This window comes from Battus philenor, unplaced genomic scaffold, assembly GCF_028537555.1.
Source record: "Battus philenor isolate CCGP_79_NKW_IND1 unplaced genomic scaffold, ilBatPhil1.0.hap1 SCAF_68, whole genome shotgun sequence".
Taxonomy (NCBI): Eukaryota; Metazoa; Arthropoda; class Insecta; order Lepidoptera; family Papilionidae; genus Battus; species Battus philenor.
Genome location: NW_027181735.1, coordinates 1 through 21,673, shown reverse-complemented (window position 1 = coordinate 21,673; position 21,673 = coordinate 1). Strand labels below are relative to the sequence as shown.

The following is a 21,673-nucleotide window of genomic DNA, read 5'->3' as shown; positions in this document are numbered from 1 at the left end:
TCTATTCTTTTTTTGGTAAATCTATAAAATATTTTTTTGTTCTAAAAATTATTGTGATACTATCTAGAATCTAGTAGTTAAACCTTTTTTGGTCCTTTCGTAGAATAACGAGTGTAATGTTGAATGTAGTGTTTTGTAACCGGCATATGATTTGGCACGTGAGTCAAAAGAAAATGTAACGTTTGACCTGTTTCTAAGTCTCAGTTCTCTACCGCTGTGCCTCCACTAGTTTCGATGTCGGGTAATAGAACTGATTAGTGGAAATTGCAAAGGAAAGGTTAGTTAAGGTGTAAGTTTAGTGTATATGCCCTTAATATATTATATCATAAAATAGCTTTGTTTGTTGTAACTTTGGTTGACTGTTGAGGTTGCAAGAAATTCGGTTTAAATTGTAAGTTATATATTTTTATTTATCACCAAGTCGGAGGTAAAGTCTTGGTGCATTTTTGCTTCTTGCACTTCTTTTTCTTTGCCGGCTCGCAAACTACAAAAATGTCGATCTTCACTTTGCACTTCTTGACGCAAGATTTCTTTTTCTTCTCAGGACATTTCTTTTTACACTTCTCGAGTCTTTCGCACCGTGCTCGGAGTATTGGGTGGAGGAAGCTTTTTGTTTTCTGTATTGTTCTCGCCATGTTTTCGTCTACGTTTCCGTTATTTTCCGTTGTCTGAAATTATAAACGGTTAGTAATTGTTAACTTATATCGTTATTGAAATGTCCATGACATTGAAGTAAAGAGATTATGATTTCATGTATTATTTGATGATTTTAATCCTGGTGTGATTGTTATACAGAATCTGGTATTGTAAAAACTTTTCTAAGTCAATTCAGAAAAGATTAATGTATACTTGACATCAGTTTAGCACTATATATAAAAAAGATAAGATTATTATACCTTTCTCTAGGCTTTATAAAATTAATAACTATTTTTGTGGGCAACCATGTACGGTATTAGAATACACTCTTGTGTGATTTTTCTGAATTATCACGTAACATTTTACAAGAGTTTGTTAAGCAAAAATATTTTAAAAAATCTTATTACAGTGTGAAGGGTTTTGCGTAAGCGTGAACCTTAGCTTAACGAACAGCTTTACTAAGTAAGGAGGAGCAAGGATACTACTTATTACTAAGTAGAGCTCTACTAAGAAGTCTACTCTGGTAAGGATATTATATAAGTGTCAAAAAACAAACTTAAAATAAAATCGTTTGAGTTTGTTGTAGACTTTTTTTATCAGATTGCACTAGGGATCTTTCAAGCTTTAAATTTATGTTGTTGTATTTTCTAACAAATTGAACACTACTAGCATTCTTCTTATGATGTACACTAGACATGTATTACACGGAAGTGTATTGACAATACCTTACACAGTTACCCGCAACACAGTTTTTAATTTTATGGAGCCCATACCTTCGTTGCAAAATGAAGAAGAAACGTAGAGGTCAAATATGTGTGATGAAGGTAATTAGGGTATGACTTATATAATACTTGTTCTCTAATGTTTATAGAAAATCATAACTAGCGAATCTAGTTTATATTAATGGAATAAATAAATATTGGATAGAAAATCAATATTGGTATAATATAGACTAAGGTTAATGAAGTTACCCGTAATATATGATATAGAAAGTACGCCTCATCGTCTTTCGTGTCTGAATCCGCTCGATCATCTTCCTCAGAACTTTCTACGCTGTGGTCTTCCGCGGAATCCTCGGTTTTCAAATTCGATCTATGAACTCCTCCAGGCGGCAAGAGTATAAGTAGAAGCTTTTTAGAATTTCCATTTAGATGTCTTAGGATGCTTGATGATGGATCGATGTTATCACCAGTGATGTTGACAATCTGAAATAAAAATTACTAGTATAACTGATGAAATTATATTTTGTCGATTGTTTTATGTTTCTGTTTGTTTAAAATTCGAATAAAATTATAACGAATGACCGTTACGTAAATTAATGAATTTAAGTATTAAATATAATGGTAGTAAGCGTCATAAATTATGTAGAACAATTGGCCGTTGAAAGTTAAGGCTTTGGAGTAGACACTACGAACCGACAAGCAAACCTTAAAATGTCTACGCACAAGGTAGACCGATGACCTTGTTTAAGTCCTTGGAATTCGCTGGACGCAGGCCGTTCCTTACTGGCCCTTTTGGAAATCTATGGAGGAGGTCTAGTTTAGTGGTAGCTGTACTACGGCTGAAATGATGATGATAGTTCGACTTTGATGCAAATATAACATTTTAACAACAAATACTTCTCATCGAAGTTCAATTTTATCTTTAATGCAATCATAGAAAGATCTTAGAATCAAAGTTTTTATGTTACATGAAATTCAGATTAAGTAAATCTTAGCCAGAGCTAAATTTAATGCCAAAGTTTTGTAAAGTTTTAATAATACTGTATGTTTTGTGACTTAGTTTGTATGTTTAGTTTTTTTTAATCAGTAAATGAATTTCATTTAGTGGTATATTAAAGAAACCTATTGTGTGTGTGGGAAAGGTCTAAAAAAATTTAATTTGTTTTAACGAAACGAAGCCGTATAGATAAAAAAATATTGGAATAAATTCTATAGAAATTTACGATTAGGTACAAAAGTTAATCAAATCGTGACTTTCATATTGAAATGAGTTCAATCTCATTTGGCAGGCTTACGCCGATGAGTTTCCGAAATCTCCCAACTTTCTCCGAAGATTGTAACAATGTAGCTGAAAATAATCTACGTGGAAAAGTTGCGAACTGCGATATCAGTTATGATAAAAAAGGTGTCGGGCACAATCTGGAACATTTGTGAAGAGATAAAAGCAGAGAGAAAGTAACATCTGCGACCCAAACTCGAACGCGTTACATTTTGTTGGAGGTAGTTTGGAATGATAGTTGTTCGCAACTTGCCGGTTCTGCTGTTTGGTGACATTCGGAAAGATTTTAAATTTCGAAAAGAATTTTTATTCTTTTAATCGAAAATGTTAATAAAGAAAAACTTAGGGTAAAAAATTATGGTAGATTTCAGAGCGTTATCTAAAATATCTCGATTAAAAAACTCCTAAGCTTATCTTAGTAAATTTGATAAAAATCAGTTATAAAAATTTAAAAAAAAAAACTTGGTGCTGGTGATTCAACTTAAATGCAAAAACCTATAAATAGTTAGAATGCTATTATCATTATCACTTCAGATGTCTTCTGCTGGTTGTAGGTATCACCCATAGATTTCTATGACTGTTTGGAAGCGGATGCGGCCGCAAGCGTTTTTCGATGACTGGAATAAGTCTATCTAGAAGTTGGACGTTCTACACTGCGCTTGGCGATACGTGATCCTTACAACTTTTTTGCCTCCCACTGCCCCTTCAATTTTTAATTCCTCTAAGCTATATCCGTTACTTTTGTCTGCATACCCACCTCTTCATTCTTGATTCGATATCATAGAGCAGCGACTGTGAGTTTAACCAAAGAGAGATCTCAAGTAAGAATATTATAGGTAAGAAAAATTGTAAGATATTTATTTACATTACACATTTGCATTGAAGATTACCAGCTGTACATAATTATGCGTATAGTTTACCTACATTTATTTTAAACAAACGACCTATTACAAGTTTTAATAAATGGTATTTTGTTTGATAAAAAAATTATAAACATCGCCAAAACAAGCGTTAAACATCTAACCGAATGAACTGTGGTTAAATAAGGATCAATGTCATGTTACTCGTTGAGACTATTAAGGTTATTGATCGCTCATACAATATAATTACTTTGCTTATATTAACTTGATGTATTGGGTACACATACATTAACAAAGTATAAGCAAAATTGTTGTAGTATAAATACATAGGTAAGGTATAGTATCGAAAGGCCTTAGATAAGTTTTTAAATAGAATACCGGGTGACATATATTAGGGGGACCGGAAAGTAACGTCATTTCTGTCGACATATTTTACAGAAAAATCGATTGATTTTTACCGCTCTGGTGTTGAAAATTTGTATACTATATGGCAAAAGGTTGTTGATAACGAAGGTGAATATATTGTTGATTAGAGATAAAAACTTGTTAAAAATTTAGTCGTGTGATTTTAATTTAAGAAATCGACATTACTTTCCGGTTCCCCTTATAGTTAGGGACACATGGTAGGTGACCCCAAATCTTTAATCTAAAATGAGGTTTAGCTCTTTTAAATAGAAAATTTAAGTTTGCGATTTTGGTTGTTTTATTCATAGAAAAAGGCACCGTAGTGGCGCAATGTATAATTTAAATATGTTATAAAAATAGAAACGAGTAGTCAAAACGGGCTAGTAGGTCAACAAGACTTTCTAAAGTAACACATAAAAACTCACACAAACGATGCATAATGAAATGAATATGGGAAATTTCCGCAATCCATGGCGTCGCATGACCGACGCAAAATCCTTTGTTTTCCTTTTCCTTTTTAATGCACGAACTGATTTAATTTGTTTAATGGGTCGTATGAATCAGCGTTAAGTAAAAACGCATTAATATTTTTTTATCGCGCCTTTAATAAAGAAATTACAACGCGGCCGTTTCACCTGTATCGATGTGTTTTTAATTATGATTATGTATTTTTATTATGTAACTGGAATATGCGTTTCGAATGAATGTATGTAACATGAAAATTAATCACTCTTCCGTTAGTTATACCATAAATTAAGAATTTTATATCATTCCTCTTTTTTTAAAGTTTCTTTATAATTTCTTGAAGGTTCTTATGGAAAGCGACGATGGAGGGAAAGACCGATGTAACTCGTCCTACGCAAACTAGAATTCGAGAAATTATTTTTCACTTAAAATAAAAATGCAAGGATGTTTTACGACCATAGTTGAAATGTATTCATTTTAATATGATTACAATTTTAAAATTATGACGTAAGAATCTTTAGAATTTTATCGGTGGGTTCACACAGTTCATTCGGTTAGATGTTTAACGCTTGTTTTGGCGATGTTTATAATTTTTTTATCAAACAAAATACCATTTATTAAAACTTGTAATAGGTCGTTTGTTTAAAATAAATGTAGGTAAACTATACGCATAATTATGTACAGCTGGTAATCTTCAATGCAAATGTGTAATGTAAATAAATATCTTACAATTTTTCTTACCTATAATATTCTTACTTGAGATCTCTCTTTGGTTAAACTCACAGTCGCTGCTCTATGATATCGAATCAAGAATGAAGAGGTGGGTATGCAGACAAAAGTAACGGATATAGCTTAGAGGAATTAAAAATTGAAGGGGCAGTGGGAGGCAAAAAAGTTGTAAGGATCACGTATCGCCAAGCGCAGTGTAGAACGTCCAACTTCTAGATAGACTTATTCCAGTCATCGAAAAACGCTTGCGGCCGCATCCGCTTCCAAACAGTCATAGAAATCTATGGGTGATACCTACAACCAGCAGAAGACATCTGAAGTGATAATGATAATAGCATTCTAACTATTTATAGGTTTTTGCATTTAAGTTGAATCACCAGCACCAAGTTTTTTTTTTTAAATTTTTATAACTGATTTTTATCAAATTTACTAAGATAAGCTTAGGAGTTTTTTAATCGAGATATTTTAGATAACGCTCTGAAATCTACCATAATTTTTTACCCTAAGTTTTTCTTTATTAACATTTTCGATTAAAAGAATAAAAATTCTTTTCGAAATTTAAAATCTTTCCGAATGTCACCAAACAGCAGAACCGGCAAGTTGCGAACAACTATCATTCCAAACTACCTCCAACAAAATGTAACGCGTTCGAGTTTGGGTCGCAGATGTTACTTTCTCTCTGCTTTTATCTCTTCACAAATGTTCCAGATTGTGCCCGACACCTTTTTTATCATAACTGATATCGCAGTTCGCAACTTTTCCACGTAGATTATTTTCAGCTACATTGTTACAATCTTCGGAGAAAGTTGGGAGATTTCGGAAACTCATCGGCGTAAGCCTGCCAAATGAGATTGAACTCATTTCAATATGAAAGTCACGATTTGATTAACTTTTGTACCTAATCGTAAATTTCTATAGAATTTATTCCAATATTTTTTTATCTATACGGCTTCGTTTCGTTAAAACAAATTAAATTTTTTTAGACCTTTCCCACACACACAATAGGTTTCTTTAATATACCACTAAATGAAATTCATTTACTGATTAAAAAAAACTAAACATACAAACTAAGTCACAAAACATACAGTATTATTAAAACTTTACAAAACTTTGGCATTAAATTTAGCTCTGGCTAAGATTTACTTAATCTGAATTTCATGTAACATAAAAACTTTGATTCTAAGATCTTTCTATGATTGCATTAAAGATAAAATTGAACTTCGATGAGAAGTATTTGTTGTTAAAATGTTATATTTGCATCAAAGTCGAACTATCATCATCATTTCAGCCGTAGTACAGCTACCACTAAACTAGACCTCCTCCATAGATTTCCAAAAGGGCCAGTAAGGAACGGCCTGCGTCCAGCGAATTCCAAGGACTTAAACAAGGTCATCGGTCTACCTTGTGCGTAGACATTTTAAGGTTTGCTTGTCGGTTCGTAGTGTCTACTCCAAAGCCTTAACTTTCAACGGCCAATTGTTCTACATAATTTATGACGCTTACTACCATTATATTTAATACTTAAATTCATTAATTTACGTAACGGTCATTCGTTATAATTTTATTCGAATTTTAAACAAACAGAAACATAAAACAATCGACAAAATATAATTTCATCAGTTATACTAGTAATTTTTATTTCAGATTGTCAACATCACTGGTGATAACATCGATCCATCATCAAGCATCCTAAGACATCTAAATGGAAATTCTAAAAAGCTTCTACTTATACTCTTGCCGCCTGGAGGAGTTCATAGATCGAATTTGAAAACCGAGGATTCCGCGGAAGACCACAGCGTAGAAAGTTCTGAGGAAGATGATCGAGCGGATTCAGACACGAAAGACGATGAGGCGTACTTTCTATATCATATATTACGGGTAACTTCATTAACCTTAGTCTATATTATACCAATATTGATTTTCTATCCAATATTTATTTATTCCATTAATATAAACTAGATTCGCTAGTTATGATTTTCTATAAACATTAGAGAACAAGTATTATATAAGTCATACCCTAATTACCTTCATCACACATATTTGACCTCTACGTTTCTTCTTCATTTTGCAACGAAGGTATGGGCTCCATAAAATTAAAAACTGTGTTGCGGGTAACTGTGTAAGGTATTGTCAATACACTTCCGTGTAATACATGTCTAGTGTACATCATAAGAAGAATGCTAGTAGTGTTCAATTTGTTAGAAAATACAACAACATAAATTTAAAGCTTGAAAGATCCCTAGTGCAATCTGATAAAAAAAGTCTACAACAAACTCAAACGATTTTATTTTAAGTTTGTTTTTTGACACTTATATAATATCCTTACCAGAGTAGACTTCTTAGTAGAGCTCTACTTAGTAATAAGTAGTATCCTTGCTCCTCCTTACTTAGTAAAGCTGTTCGTTAAGCTAAGGTTCACGCTTACGCAAAACCCTTCACACTGTAATAAGATTTTTTAAAATATTTTTGCTTAACAAACTCTTGTAAAATGTTACGTGATAATTCAGAAAAATCACACAAGAGTGTATTCTAATACCGTACATGGTTGCCCACAAAAATAGTTATTAATTTTATAAAGCCTAGAGAAAGGTATAATAATCTTATCTTTTTTATATATAGTGCTAAACTGATGTCAAGTATACATTAATCTTTTCTGAATTGACTTAGAAAAGTTTTTACAATACCAGATTCTGTATAACAATCACACCAGGATTAAAATCATCAAATAATACATGAAATCATAATCTCTTTACTTCAATGTCATGGACATTTCAATAACGATATAAGTTAACAATTACTAACCGTTTATAATTTCAGACAACGGAAAATAACGGAAACGTAGACGAAAACATGGCGAGAACAATACAGAAAACAAAAAGCTTCCTCCACCCAATACTCCGAGCACGGTGCGAAAGACTCGAGAAGTGTAAAAAGAAATGTCCTGAGAAGAAAAAGAAATCTTGCGTCAAGAAGTGCAAAGTGAAGATCGACATTTTTGTAGTTTGCGAGCCGGCAAAGAAAAAGAAGTGCAAGAAGCAAAAATGCACCAAGACTTTACCTCCGACTTGGTGATAAATAAAAATATATAACTTACAATTTAAACCGAATTTCTTGCAACCTCAACAGTCAACCAAAGTTACAACAAACAAAGCTATTTTATGATATAATATATTAAGGGCATATACACTAAACTTACACCTTAACTAACCTTTCCTTTGCAATTTCCACTAATCAGTTCTATTACCCGACATCGAAACTAGTGGAGGCACAGCGGTAGAGAACTGAGACTTAGAAACAGGTCAAACGTTACATTTTCTTTTGACTCACGTGCCAAATCATATGCCGGTTACAAAACACTACATTCAACATTACACTCGTTATTCTACGAAAGGACCAAAAAAGGTTTAACTACTAGATTCTAGATAGTATCACAATAATTTTTAGAACAAAAAAATATTTTATAGATTTACCAAAAAAAGAATAGACGAAAAATTATTACAGGTAAACTTTAAAAATAAGACACAAAAAATCTTAAATCTAGGCAGACAAGAAAGAAATTGGAACTAGATTTGTCTTGAAGAAAAAACTAATCAATTATTACTTACTATACAAATAGATTGCAAATTGAGCTGAGCTTTCGACAAAACAACCGACAATTGTTTAAGAAATCACAGTAAGACAATTTATCTAGAGAACTAATTGATTGTCACTACAATGGTTGAACTCTTGCAATTCGTTAGTCGGAAGTTTTAACTCTACAACAGACGACAAAAACTTTAGTTTGTTTCTTCCTCGCAACGTTTGTTGTAAATTTTCGAAACTTAAGTCTTTTAAAAACACGACATTATATCGCCTTTGTCGGTAAAGTTTTTATAAATTTACTTTAGTTGTTGAGTTTTTTTTTACTTTACAATTCACCTGAGCTTACAAAATACTTATAGCTATAACATCTTTACGTTATTTTACAATTACTAAATATATATGTGCAGTATAACCCAACTGAGTTTATATTGATCTCAGAATGCAAGTTTTTCCACCAGCACCACATCACGAAAGCATCCATACGATCTTGATTGGTCTTCTTCAAGATCCACGGTTCTCACCAGCAGCTGAATTTTGAGAAATCCAAGTAAATGATCAGTTTTATTTTGATTTTTCTTGTAATGTGGCGGACTTTCTATATTATGTTTTATGTTTGAAGATGCAAAGTATTCGACATTCCATCTTCATAGATAACATTTTTATCACAACAATTTCAAACATATAGGTTTAGATATATTCTTAATAATAATTACAAAGTAAAATATGTAAAAGAAATGTATCCCACGTACATATTTTCTGTAAATTACCTCTGCTTTAAAATGAAAATAAGATAATAAATCTTATCTTAAATTACGCTGCTACAAATAATACTTCTAAATATTTCTTGTTTATTTTATAAGATATAGGGTCACTACAAGGCTCAGGTCTCCCACAAAGAACGCCAAGATGGCCGGTCTTGCGCTGCCCGTGTGCAGCGACTTCTCGCTACCTAACTATCCCGTAGGTAGTAGTATCTACCAACACCGCGTCGACCGGCTCGTGATCGCCACTCGAGATCCTTTCTGTCCCACGGCTATAGATTGCACAATCGATGTGCCAAGTACACTGCCACGACAGACGATTAATTCATCGAGCTACTTCGGTGACCTTGGTTCTTCTGCTGATTTGCTAATTTGTGACACAATCTTGCGACGAATCTTTGAGCATAGCCCTCTCCATTATTTTTAGGATGACTTTCTTATAAGACCTATCTTTAAGAATATATCTAAACCTATATGTTTGAAATTGTTGTGATAAAAATGTTATCTATGAAGATGGAATGTCGAATACTTTGCATCTTCAAACATAAAACATAATATAGAAAGTCCGCCACATTACAAGAAAAATCAAAATAAAACTGATCATTTACTTGGATTTCTCAAAATTCAGCTGCTGGTGAGAACCGTGGATCTTGAAGAAGACCAATCAAGATCGTATGGATGCTTTCGTGATGTGGTGCTGGTGGAAAAACTTGCATTCTGAGATCAATATAAACTCAGTTGGGTTATACTGCACATATATATTTAGTAATTGTAAAATAACGTAAAGATGTTATAGCTATAAGTATTTTGTAAGCTCAGGTGAATTGTAAAGTAAAAAAAAACTCAACAACTAAAGTAAATTTATAAAAACTTTACCGACAAAGGCGATATAATGTCAAAATAACGACAAAAATAAACGAGAGGCGAAAAAACCACTTTTAGACTAACAAATTTTATTATAATATATTTCATTTTTATTTTAATTTCTTTTATTTAAAATTCGTTAAACGTGGCGACAGATAAAAAGGTTGAGCATCACTGGTTTTTCACGTCTGGTCGTAAGGGGTCAATTTAATTTGTAAGTGATCTCGGAAAGTTTAAATAAGTGTACAACTTATATTGTTTAGTATATCTCGTCAATGATTATTAATTATTACATTTCAATATATAAGCATATGTAGGTTAATGTATTTATAAACTGGTGCTGAGAATGACCTTATAGAAAAGACCGTTCAGGGAAGACTGATGTATTATTAATCGGCTACAACAATTTTTTTCAATTGAAATTAACTTTATTAATGGACTAAACTGTTGTATAGGATTTTGTATTTCAAAACCGTACACGTGATATTTGTCATTTATATACTTTACACTTATTTTTGGTCTTAATGGATCTCGATTATATAATAAGAAATATTTGATAGTATAATAAATATGTTTGTATCATCATCAATTCATCCAAAAGACATCCATGCTAGACTTAGGCTTGTCTAATTGAATTCCAATAATACAGCTGAAAGTGTACGTACTACTACTCTTTACTCGTATGTACTATTACATCCTCCGCTTGTCGGTCCGTGGTACTCTAGAACCTTTAGGCTCCGGCGGATATTTGTTCTGTGCATTACATGGCTTGCCCACTGCCCACTTCAACTCGCACATCTGCTAAGCTATATTGTATACATTCTAAGTTTCAATTCCGTAAGTCACACATTTACCACATTATACCTGGAAAAGCCTTTATTATAAATTTTCAAAAATACTTACTAACATGTTATAGGGAACAAATAATCCTAGTAAAATATTAGCTACGAGCGATGTCCAAAGTCCACCGTAACTGTAGCCCTCGTGGATACCCAGTATGCCAGCACCGAGGCATGCTTTGATTAAGTGAGCCGTCGACTCTATTATACTGAAAACGGTAGAGCACAAATTAAAATAAAATATCACATTCGTTCTTTTAATTCCAATTCATATGCTTTATTTTACACACAATTTTTATCAACCATATTAATACTATAAGATGCTATATGGATTCAAAATTTGAATGTTTTTTCTAAATAATTGACAACTGAGAATCATTATCCAGGTAGACGTCCACTGCTAAACAAAGGCCTTCCCTACAGATTTCCAACAGGACTGAAAGTGGAAGTAGCCTGCATCTAGTGCAGGGGTGTCAAACTTGCGGCTGAACATTTTTGCGGTCTAGTTATTATGTCGGAAGCAAAATAATAATAAACAAAATGTAAATTAGAAACCAGCAAAATTTTATCCCATAGAAAAATTATTATAAATGGCAAGTATCAGGACGTAAACAATAATTAAACTTTCGAAGTACAGGTTAAAATAAAAATATGTGTTTCTATGAACATTTTTGTGATATTAAATATTAAAGTCTGCTCATGTTTAGGCATGCCTCATTATCTAAGCTACTCATTTATTTTAAGAAAATATACAGAAACAGAAATATATGAAAAAGAAAATATTAATTATACTACTATTTAAACGTTCTTACAGATAGAAAAGTTTGCTTTTAACTTTGTCACCCCTGACCAGATCGTTATTCAACGACCTTAACAATGTCGTCTGTCTGCAGTGTAGGCGGACGTTCTAAATTAGAATAGTTTGTATAAATTAATGCTTATTTTTATAACCTTCTTTACAATCTGTTTACCTAACAGCCAACATTACTACAGATAATAATGAAGAAATCGATATCTTTCAACAACAATTCGTAATCTGTCATGGTTTTTGATTAACCAGCTAAATATAAAAACAGTTACCGACCTACACTCTCCGCAATATTGTCATGTACCTTCATTTTGTCGCATAATATTTTAGTTTATATTCTTAAAAATAACCTTTAAAGGTATGATGTACAGGCTACTGTTACTACAAAAAACAGTTAAAAACACACAGTTAAAAAGTTATTGTGGTTATTCATATTAAAACAAATACTCCACTATGGGATATACATCCTGCGTTGGCCCCACTATCAGACAAATGTATAATAAGATATTTAAACAATTGCCTTCCAGCGATATCTTTCGCGGCTCTTATAAGTGTCTTTAGAAACCATCTTTGTAATTCACTGGATCGATAATAGATTTTTATTAGAGTATCTTTAAGCATATATATAGCCTTGAAGTAGATTGATTGCGCGCCAGAAGAAACTTTTTAAAATAAGAGTTTTTTTGGCGTTTAAATTAATGTGAAATTGGTGTGCAAAATCGTAAGCCAGATGTTTCTTCTTACGTATGTCATTTTCTTTTCATTTTTGCTTTTTGTTTTTTGAAAGATGTGGTCTTATATTTCTTTCTACAATGTTGTATACAGCAAAATTTCTAAAGTCATAACGCTTATAAAGAAACATATAATAGAAACATAATTTATACAACGACTTTTTATGTATATTTTAAATTATGTATACTACTTGTGGACCCACACGAATAATAATAAATTAATTAATGAGAGATCACTATGAAAAACTATATTTTTTTCTTTTGTACTGAGGCTGACCAACAACATTTGATTTAACGTCTCGTGATTTTTCAGGGCAGCTAGTTTAAAAACTTAAGTAAATTGAGTAATACTTATATATCATTGTACAAAATGCCATTTCAAAACAAATAAGATAATAAACACATGGTATTAGGTACACATGCTATTGTTTATTCTGGAAGTAAAATATTAAAACTAACAATTATTTACCAATTTATACTTCAATAAGTAATTTGGGTATTTGAAAATAAGGAGCCGCATGTGACAACTCCTATTCTATCCTATATATCTACTTGACGACAGCTTGGAAAGTTGTCTATAAGATTTTCTTAAGAATAGCAGGATGTCTACACCAATTTACTTTACACAAGGATGCTTAGGGAAAAATTACGCATCTTAATTATCTTTTTACATTTTAGAAAAATTGTCTCCATTGAATTTTAGATACCTGGCATAACAATTCAAACCTACAATATGGAACTGCGTAACTATTTGGATCGCTCGAATGATTTCGAATTGCACGAGATATATCCTGGTGTGGAGAGAAGTGATTATGATTATATAGCGGAACGTCAAAATCTCCATGGGACGACGTAAGCAAAAGTTTTTTGTAACCATTTAATCATCATGCATTGAGGATAAATAATAACTAATTTTTTATCGAGTGGTCATCATACATCGATAGAAAACTGAAAAAACAATCTTATATAATTAATTTTTATGCAGTACTTATACATGATTGCCACAGTTCAAGAATTTCCAGAGTATGGGCAGCAGCGTCTTCCGCATACCATAATACCACACTGCAATCGCCAACCTGCCTGCCTAGCGTGGCGATTATAGTATATTCCCCATATCTTTGATAAAGCCTATGCCTTGCAGTTGCAGTATCCAATTTCTAATTTTATCTTCACCAAAGTGGTTAATACTAGGTTTATGTAATTAACTAAATGTAAAAAGATTCAAATGTCATCCTTAATGTATTATAAACAACATAAATTGGCCTGTACATCATACCTTTAAAGGTTATTTTTAAGAATATAAACTAAAATATTATGCGACAAAATGAAGGTACATGACAATATTGCGGAGAGTGTAGGTCGGTAACTGTTTTTATATTTAGCTGGTTAATCAAAAACCATGACAGATTACGAATTGTTGTTGAAAGATATCGATTTCTTCATTATTATCTGTAGTAATGTTGGCTGTTAGGTAAACAGATTGTAAAGAAGGTTATAAAAATAAGCATTAATTTATACAAACTATTCTAATTTAGAACGTCCGCCTACACTGCAGACAGACGACATTGTTAAGGTCGTTGAATAACGATCTGGTCAGGGGTGACAAAGTTAAAAGCAAACTTTTCTATCTGTAAGAACGTTTAAATAGTAGTATAATTAATATTTTCTTTTTCATATATTTCTGTTTCTGTATATTTTCTTAAAATAAATGAGTAGCTTAGATAATGAGGCATGCCTAAACATGAGCAGACTTTAATATTTAATATCACAAAAATGTTCATAGAAACACATATTTTTATTTTAACCTGTACTTCGAAAGTTTAATTATTGTTTACGTCCTGATACTTGCCATTTATAATAATTTTTCTATGGGATAAAATTTTGCTGGTTTCTAATTTACATTTTGTTTATTATTATTTTGCTTCCGACATAATAACTAGACCGCAAAAATGTTCAGCCGCAAGTTTGACACCCCTGCACTAGATGCAGGCTACTTCCACTTTCAGTCCTGTTGGAAATCTGTAGGGAAGGCCTTTGTTTAGCAGTGGACGTCTACCTGGATAATGATTCTCAGTTGTCAATTATTTAGAAAAAACATTCAAATTTTGAATCCATATAGCATCTTATAGTATTAATATGGTTGATAAAAATTGTGTGTAAAATAAAGCATATGAATTGGAATTAAAAGAACGAATGTGATATTTTATTTTAATTTGTGCTCTACCGTTTTCAGTATAATAGAGTCGACGGCTCACTTAATCAAAGCATGCCTCGGTGCTGGCATACTGGGTATCCACGAGGGCTACAGTTACGGTGGACTTTGGACATCGCTCGTAGCTAATATTTTACTAGGATTATTTGTTCCCTATAACATGTTAGTAAGTATTTTTGAAAATTTATAATAAAGGCTTTTCCAGGTATAATGTGGTAAATGTGTGACTTACGGAATTGAAACTTAGAATGTATACAATATAGCTTAGCAGATGTGCGAGTTGAAGTGGGCAGTGGGCAAGCCATGTAATGCACAGAACAAATATCCGCCGGAGCCTAAAGGTTCTAGAGTACCACGGACCGACAAGCGGAGGATGTAATAGTACATACGAGTAAAGAGTAGTAGTACGTACACTTTCAGCTGTATTATTGGAATTCAATTAGACAAGCCTAAGTCTAGCATGGATGTCTTTTGGATGAATTGATGATGATACAAACATATTTATTATACTATCAAATATTTCTTATTATATAATCGAGATCCATTAAGACCAAAAATAAGTGTAAAGTATATAAATGACAAATATCACGTGTACGGTTTTGAAATACAAAATCCTATACAACAGTTTAGTCCATTAATAAAGTTAATTTCAATTGAAAAAAATTGTTGTAGCCGATTAATAATACATCAGTCTTCCCTGAACGGTCTTTTCTATAAGGTCATTCTCAGCACCAGTTTATAAATACATTAACCTACATATGCTTATATATTGAAATGTAATAATTAATAATCATTGACGAGATATACTAAACAATATAAGTTGTACACTTATTTAAACTTTCCGAGATCACTTACAAATTAAATTGACCCCTTACGACCAGACGTGAAAAACCAGTGATGCTCAACCTTTTTATCTGTCGCCACGTTTAACGAATTTTAAATAAAAGAAATTAAAATAAAAATGAAATATATTATAATAAAATTTGTTAGTCTAAAAGTGGTTTTTTCGCCTCTCGTTTATGTAGATACATAGAAAGTATATTAAAATAACATATTTGACAGAACGACAGCACTGTTATTATCTAAACACAAAATAAAACGCGTCTGGGCTCGTTAAAAACCCTTATAGCTTTGAAATGAACAGTATCACTATTGGAGAACTCAACAAGATTTTAATTAATCTTAAAACAGTAATATTAAGAAAAGAATAACAAACTCGTTTGTGGAAATTATCATCATCATCGGAAGGCTTATGTCTGGGGACAACTTAAAGAACAATGTGTTTGTTGAAATAATCCGTATTTGCAATTTTTAATTGTTACGTAAATGTATAAAAACATAAATAAATAATTATGCAATTTCAAAGTGTACGTTTTTTACTCTACGTTTCTAAAACCGATTCACGGTTGAGAACCACTGACCAAAGTCAATATTTTCAGTTGCTCATTGACTCGGCGCAGAGGATGTACATAAGGCTGAGAGTTCCGAGGCTCTCGTATCCTGATCTTGTTGAAGCAGTTATAGCGACGGGACCCTTGAAATGTTTCAGACGTTTTAGCAAAGCTTTCAGGTGAAAGAATCTTACCTATTACTATAATATATTACATATTTATATTTCAAAATTAGGAATTTAAACTTCTAATAAAAACAGTAATATATATCAAAACCTATGACGTGAAGGTATCATTTAGTAATTTTTTTTATTACTCATTATTAATTATATGCTTCATTTAATGCAACTTGAGTACATTTTATTACGATACTTTAAAGTTTTACAATATTTTTTGTACAACTTACTAAAATTTTATTACATTCTCTTAAGTATAACTAACATACGGCTAGCGCAGCGTAGGCGGAGGCTTTTAGATGGAAAGGTCAAGCAGGCCATATAGTGTGCAGAACTTATGACCGTTGATTCCTTAAGGTTTTAGAGTCGATGATTTCCACGGGTTTCTTACTTAGGACGGACAACTGCAAAATAACGTTTTAATCCGTTAGAAGTTTTAATAGCCTTTTGAAAATAGTTATTGCATTAGCACCAATAGCATTAGTATCGACCGAAACAAGAAACTCGTTCCACTAGTCTGCGGAAAAAATCAATGATTTGTCTAGTAAATTAGTTAAATATTGTGAGCACAAAGCTTACGAGTCCTTTTTTTAATTTTGTACTAACGCAGAAACGACGGAGAGTATTTAATTGTAAATAATATTACTCGGTATAAACTGTCCGTATAAGTTTGATTCTACAGAAGGTTTTATATTGCCGTATCACTTGCAAAATTTCATAATTATTTATCAAATATATAACATACATCTCACTAGCCTAATAATTAACTGAACATGATTCTGTTTTAAACGAAATATACACTGTTTGACGGCTGGTATAGGTAGAACAATACCTTCCTAGACTTGTTATAAAAGATTATTTTTTTATTACAGGTACAGCGTCGACTCGTTCCTTTTTCTCGGATTTTGTAGCACATGTTGTATATTCGAAATCATGATTGCTCAGACGTTAAAAGAGGTTCGAAAGTTTTTTAAATTTATTCTAGAAACAAACCATAATATAAACTTAAATATCATTTATGTACTACTCTTCTCAAGCGGACAATAACCTATAAGCTTAATTTAGTGCTGTAAACTACAAGATTCTGACTGTAGTCGTCTATCCGCCTTGAGGGTGGACGTCCTTTGTTGCGGTTGCCGCTCCGTTCGTTACACTCTACAACCTTAAGGCTCTTCACCGCTACCTTAGGCGCTCCAGCCTATCTATTACCACTTCTACTTACCAGTCCGCTGGGTTATTAATTACTGGGTTTAATGTATAATAATAATTAATATCTATATCATTTCAGGTCACAGAAACAGTTTCCAGTACATTAAACACCTTACGTTTCCCTATATCAATATATATTCTTATCGTATCCGTACCTCTGATCCTTATATGTATGATAAGAAGCCTGAAACACTTGGCACCTTATTCTATGGTAGCGGACGTGTTTTGCGGTACGAATCTTTAATATACAACAAATTCATTGCACAAAAATAAGCAATACTTCATCGACCATAAAATCCATTTCATAAAAATACAATTGTGTTAAATGTTATTTATTAAATAATTTAATCAAAGTTCATACTTCGTTTGCGCGATTTGTTGTGTCGCGGATATATCTCCACACACACCTAGTCGTCAGTTCAGTTCATGTCGGCTTGCATACCACACGACCCTCAGTCATGACCAGCAACTATGAAGATGAACTTCATTGGTTACCAAGTTTTCAAAGTTACAACTTCAAAGTTATCACCACTAACACACACACAACTCCCTCCTCCCATCGAAAAGTGATAAAGATCGCTTGACAACCCTTCACACATTCACTCAATGATATTCAGGAATGATTTCGTGCCATTATGACAATTTATTTATTTATCACAAAACTAAACGACTTTTAATATTTTCCGATTTTTGTCGTATTTATTACGATATCTTCTTATAATTAATTAAACAATAATAATTATATGGCAGGTGTTTGCGTTTTGTTCACGGTTTACTACAGTATTCTGCAAACAAAAGATGAGGAACGGCCGGCTTGGAAGAGCGTGCAGGGGCTCTTTCGTTTCTGCGGCGTTTGTATTTACAGTCTTGACGGTATTGGGGTGGCGTTACCTATCGAAAACTACATGGCCCAGCCGCAGTACTTCCACATCGTCGTCCAATGGGGTGAGCAAAATTTTCACTAATCTCTGACATTAAGTACGAGTATATTAATAATAAAAGGTAATGTCCTGTCAATATAATGGTTACATGATTATGTCCAGCTAAATCAAACTCTAGCCACTTCATGTATATAAAATAGGATTTTGTACATTAGGAACACGCTTTTTATTTAATAACAATCTCTTTTCTTTTTTTTTTCTATTAAATGCAAAGTAATTGATCATAGTTTCAACTTCATTTACTTTAGACTTTTTTATAATATTAATTTATTTAACAACTCATTTATTCAATCTTTTTGTTATCCACTTTGGATCATTAACTAATTTCTTAGAATCTAGAATCAAATTGAAAGTTAAAATCAAATTGAAGTCTTGAAGAAATGGATTCTCAAAGTTAACGTTACAAGGGTTCAAGCACTCCGATCTGAGAAGTGCTCACAATAAACAGAGATGAGTTTTTTTATTGTGATAATTTTCACAAATATTATAAATTCATAATATAAAGCAATTCGCTTGAGAGTGAATTTCCCGATATATTTTATCTTTTTTAATAATCATCCTAACATTTTGCAGAAGGGTATTAAAGTTAGAAAATTGCGCAGAAACTTTCGGTAAAAATAATGACAAATGAATCTTTATACATTTGATAGTTTGCTACGAAATATGCTACGAAAAATAGTATTTATTTATTTTACATACTATACAATAAATAGCGTTAATGAGTTACAATCCTTCGTTTCAACTGGTAAAGATATAATGTAAAGTTTTATTTTATTCTTTTATCTATTTATAGGAATGGCTATAGTGGTTTTAGCAGTGGCTTGTATTGGATTTTTCGGATATTGGGCGTGGGGCGATAATTGTCGAAGTCCTATAACTATACACATGCCTAAGAACACGTAAGTAAATTAATTTCTCTATAAAGCAGAACATACGTTCGTCCTTCACAGAGTTTATTGAATATCATTAATGATTGGTAAAAATTTAGTTTAGTAATTTAAAAAAAGCGTAGCCATATTAAGTGGGCACTGCCTGGAACAGCGTTTCCCAACCTTTTTAGTGACATACCCTACCTACGCCTTTCTAAAATTCTAGTCTGGATAGCAAAGATTTGTTCGAGCTTGTGAAAAGTTTCTTTAGCAAGAAGAGAAGTTAGTTAGGTAAGTTAAATCAGTCAGTAATTTATATATATTATTGAGATTCGACATAATTGTCCCGTTACTGTATTAACAGCTCCGGATAGGTTACCACGTATTTACAGCTTTCGCTCTTCGCTGCTTCATGGCCCAGAGCGTGGAAGGCGCTTTGTCTAAATCTCGTTTACTTAACTTAGCTCGAGGATTCCCTGGGGAACCACGGCGCAAGTTATTACCTTACAAGAATTAATTCAGAATTGGGAGTCCACCTAACTCTTGCATTGCTTAGGCGAGCGCTTCATAAAATGACCTAGCATAACGGCCTCGGCTTCGGCACTCTATAAGCATTTAGTATTTCGACTCAAGAACGTCCGAAAGGATTGAACCTGGTCTTGATCATTTTCTGTCTGGCTAACATTGCTGCCACTTCAGATAGCGTTAGGACTGGGATAAGTAAGGTTGGTCGGAGGTTGCCTCACCCTCATACGTTTATAACCATCCTGACCCGAGTGTACAACTTGAGATATATGTAACTGTCTTAACACTAGAAATAGATATCATAAAAAATCTATACGTTATATCAAACAGTGTCTTCACCTAAAATAGGGGGTACATATGCTATTTTGTAAAGTAGCAAAGAATGCAAATGTATATCATTCTTTTTTAGTATTCTATCGATCTTCTTTTACAAGTAAATTACAAATATGTGGGCACGAGTCTTTATCTAGATTTAAAAGTCTAAAATGTTCCTCTTCGTGGAGGAATACCGGATCGTAACGCTGGACTTTAACCGTCTAGAACCTCACGGTCTTTCAAAGCTTGTCGTTCTAACTACGGGAACGCTATCATACACAAGATTCTACGGCATTTGGCTTTTCCTTCTACAACTTAGGGTAGAGCTGGAGTCTTCCTCTTTTCTTAATAAAAATCGCGCTTAAATACTCTGGCGCCTCTTCGAGGCTTTGACTTGCGTGTGGAAGGTCACCATGAACCAATAAACTTATAAGTTTACCTATTAATATTTTTTTTCCTTTTTAATATACTGCCAGAATTATTTTGCATATAGTATTGTAATAGAAGAAATAAATTATAATAACACGTATTTCAGAACGAACAGAGCCACAAATTATTGGGGAAGTTATGAATAGAAAATTGCATGGTCATGCCATAATCTAGTTTTTTTTTCAAGTTATGGCGTGACCAAGGGACAAAGGAAGTAATAAATAACCATTTTAAAAATATTCTTTATTTAAAATTATCAACACGGATTTATATATATGTTATTATTGAAAAAAACTGACATAAATATATAATAAATAAGTTAATGGAATAAATAGATATAGATATATATAAATAAAGAGCGGAAATGTTACTAGTACCGGTGAATGGTATATTTGCACTCATGGAGTTTAATAAACACGCAGAAGAACTTGTTACCGGCGGCCGGAGGGAGAACATACGGCAGATGGAAATGCATATTCCTCGCCGAATTAATTCAACCGTACATGTTTGTAGTTTGCAATTTTCATTGAGCGCTAAATGCGCTTACGCGTCCACACTGAAAGCGTTTATCCGTTTTGTATAATCGTATTAGCCGACACACAGTTTCAATACAGATCTGTGTATTATATTAGCCATTATTTTGTTCTCAGCGTGTCTATAGCCATACAGTTCGTACTGGCCGCTACACTTGGTGTCACATTTTCCGTACATCTATGGGTGCCGTTCAAGACTATATGGTACTACATTGGTAGAAAACATCAACGGTTAGTGATTTAATCTTTTTTATCCTACATTTTCGCCGTTATTGCGACTTATATAATAGTGCGTTAGAATATATCGTCATCATTGATATCAATGCTACCATAGGACGTCCACTGCCTTAGGTATACTTGCGGTGTGATGAAGCGAAGTATCAGACGATCAT

General features: G+C 32.7%; 2 protein-coding genes across 2 annotated transcripts; one reads left to right on the top strand and one right to left on the bottom strand.

Moving 5' to 3' along the window:
• Positions 1-389: 389 nt before the first annotated feature.
• LOC137930781 (uncharacterized) lies at positions 390-4,537 on the bottom strand. Its single transcript, XM_068774072.1, has 3 exons — positions 4,328-4,537; positions 1,608-1,841; positions 390-668 (listed from the first exon to the last, which is right to left on the bottom strand). The coding sequence occupies exons 1-3, from the start codon at positions 4,382-4,384 to the stop codon at positions 414-416; spliced, it is 546 nt and encodes a 181-aa protein (XP_068630173.1). The 5' UTR covers positions 4,385-4,537; the 3' UTR covers positions 390-413.
• An 8,877-nt stretch (positions 4,538-13,414) lies between these two features.
• LOC137930779 (proton-coupled amino acid transporter-like protein pathetic) lies at positions 13,415-21,512 on the top strand (the record flags this gene model as incomplete). Its single annotated transcript, XM_068774069.1, has 8 exons — positions 13,415-13,533; positions 14,915-15,059; positions 16,333-16,463; positions 17,333-17,425; positions 17,769-17,899; positions 18,420-18,614; positions 19,404-19,509; positions 21,399-21,512. Coding segments are annotated over exons 1-8 (1,034 nt in total), but the record flags the coding sequence as incomplete, so codon positions are not given.
• Positions 21,513-21,673: the final 161 nt, after the last annotated feature.

Coding starts and splice junctions, on each gene's coding strand:
- LOC137930781 (XM_068774072.1), bottom strand. CDS start 4,384: ATGCGACGCCATGGATTGCGGAAATTTCCCATATTCATTTCATTATGC. Junction 1,842..4,327: donor TTTCATTATGCATCGTTTGT/GTGAGTTTTTAT, acceptor TTTTTATTTCAG/ATTGTCAACATCACTGGTGA. Junction 669..1,607: donor TTCTATATCATATATTACGG/GTAACTTCATTA, acceptor TTATAATTTCAG/ACAACGGAAAATAACGGAAA.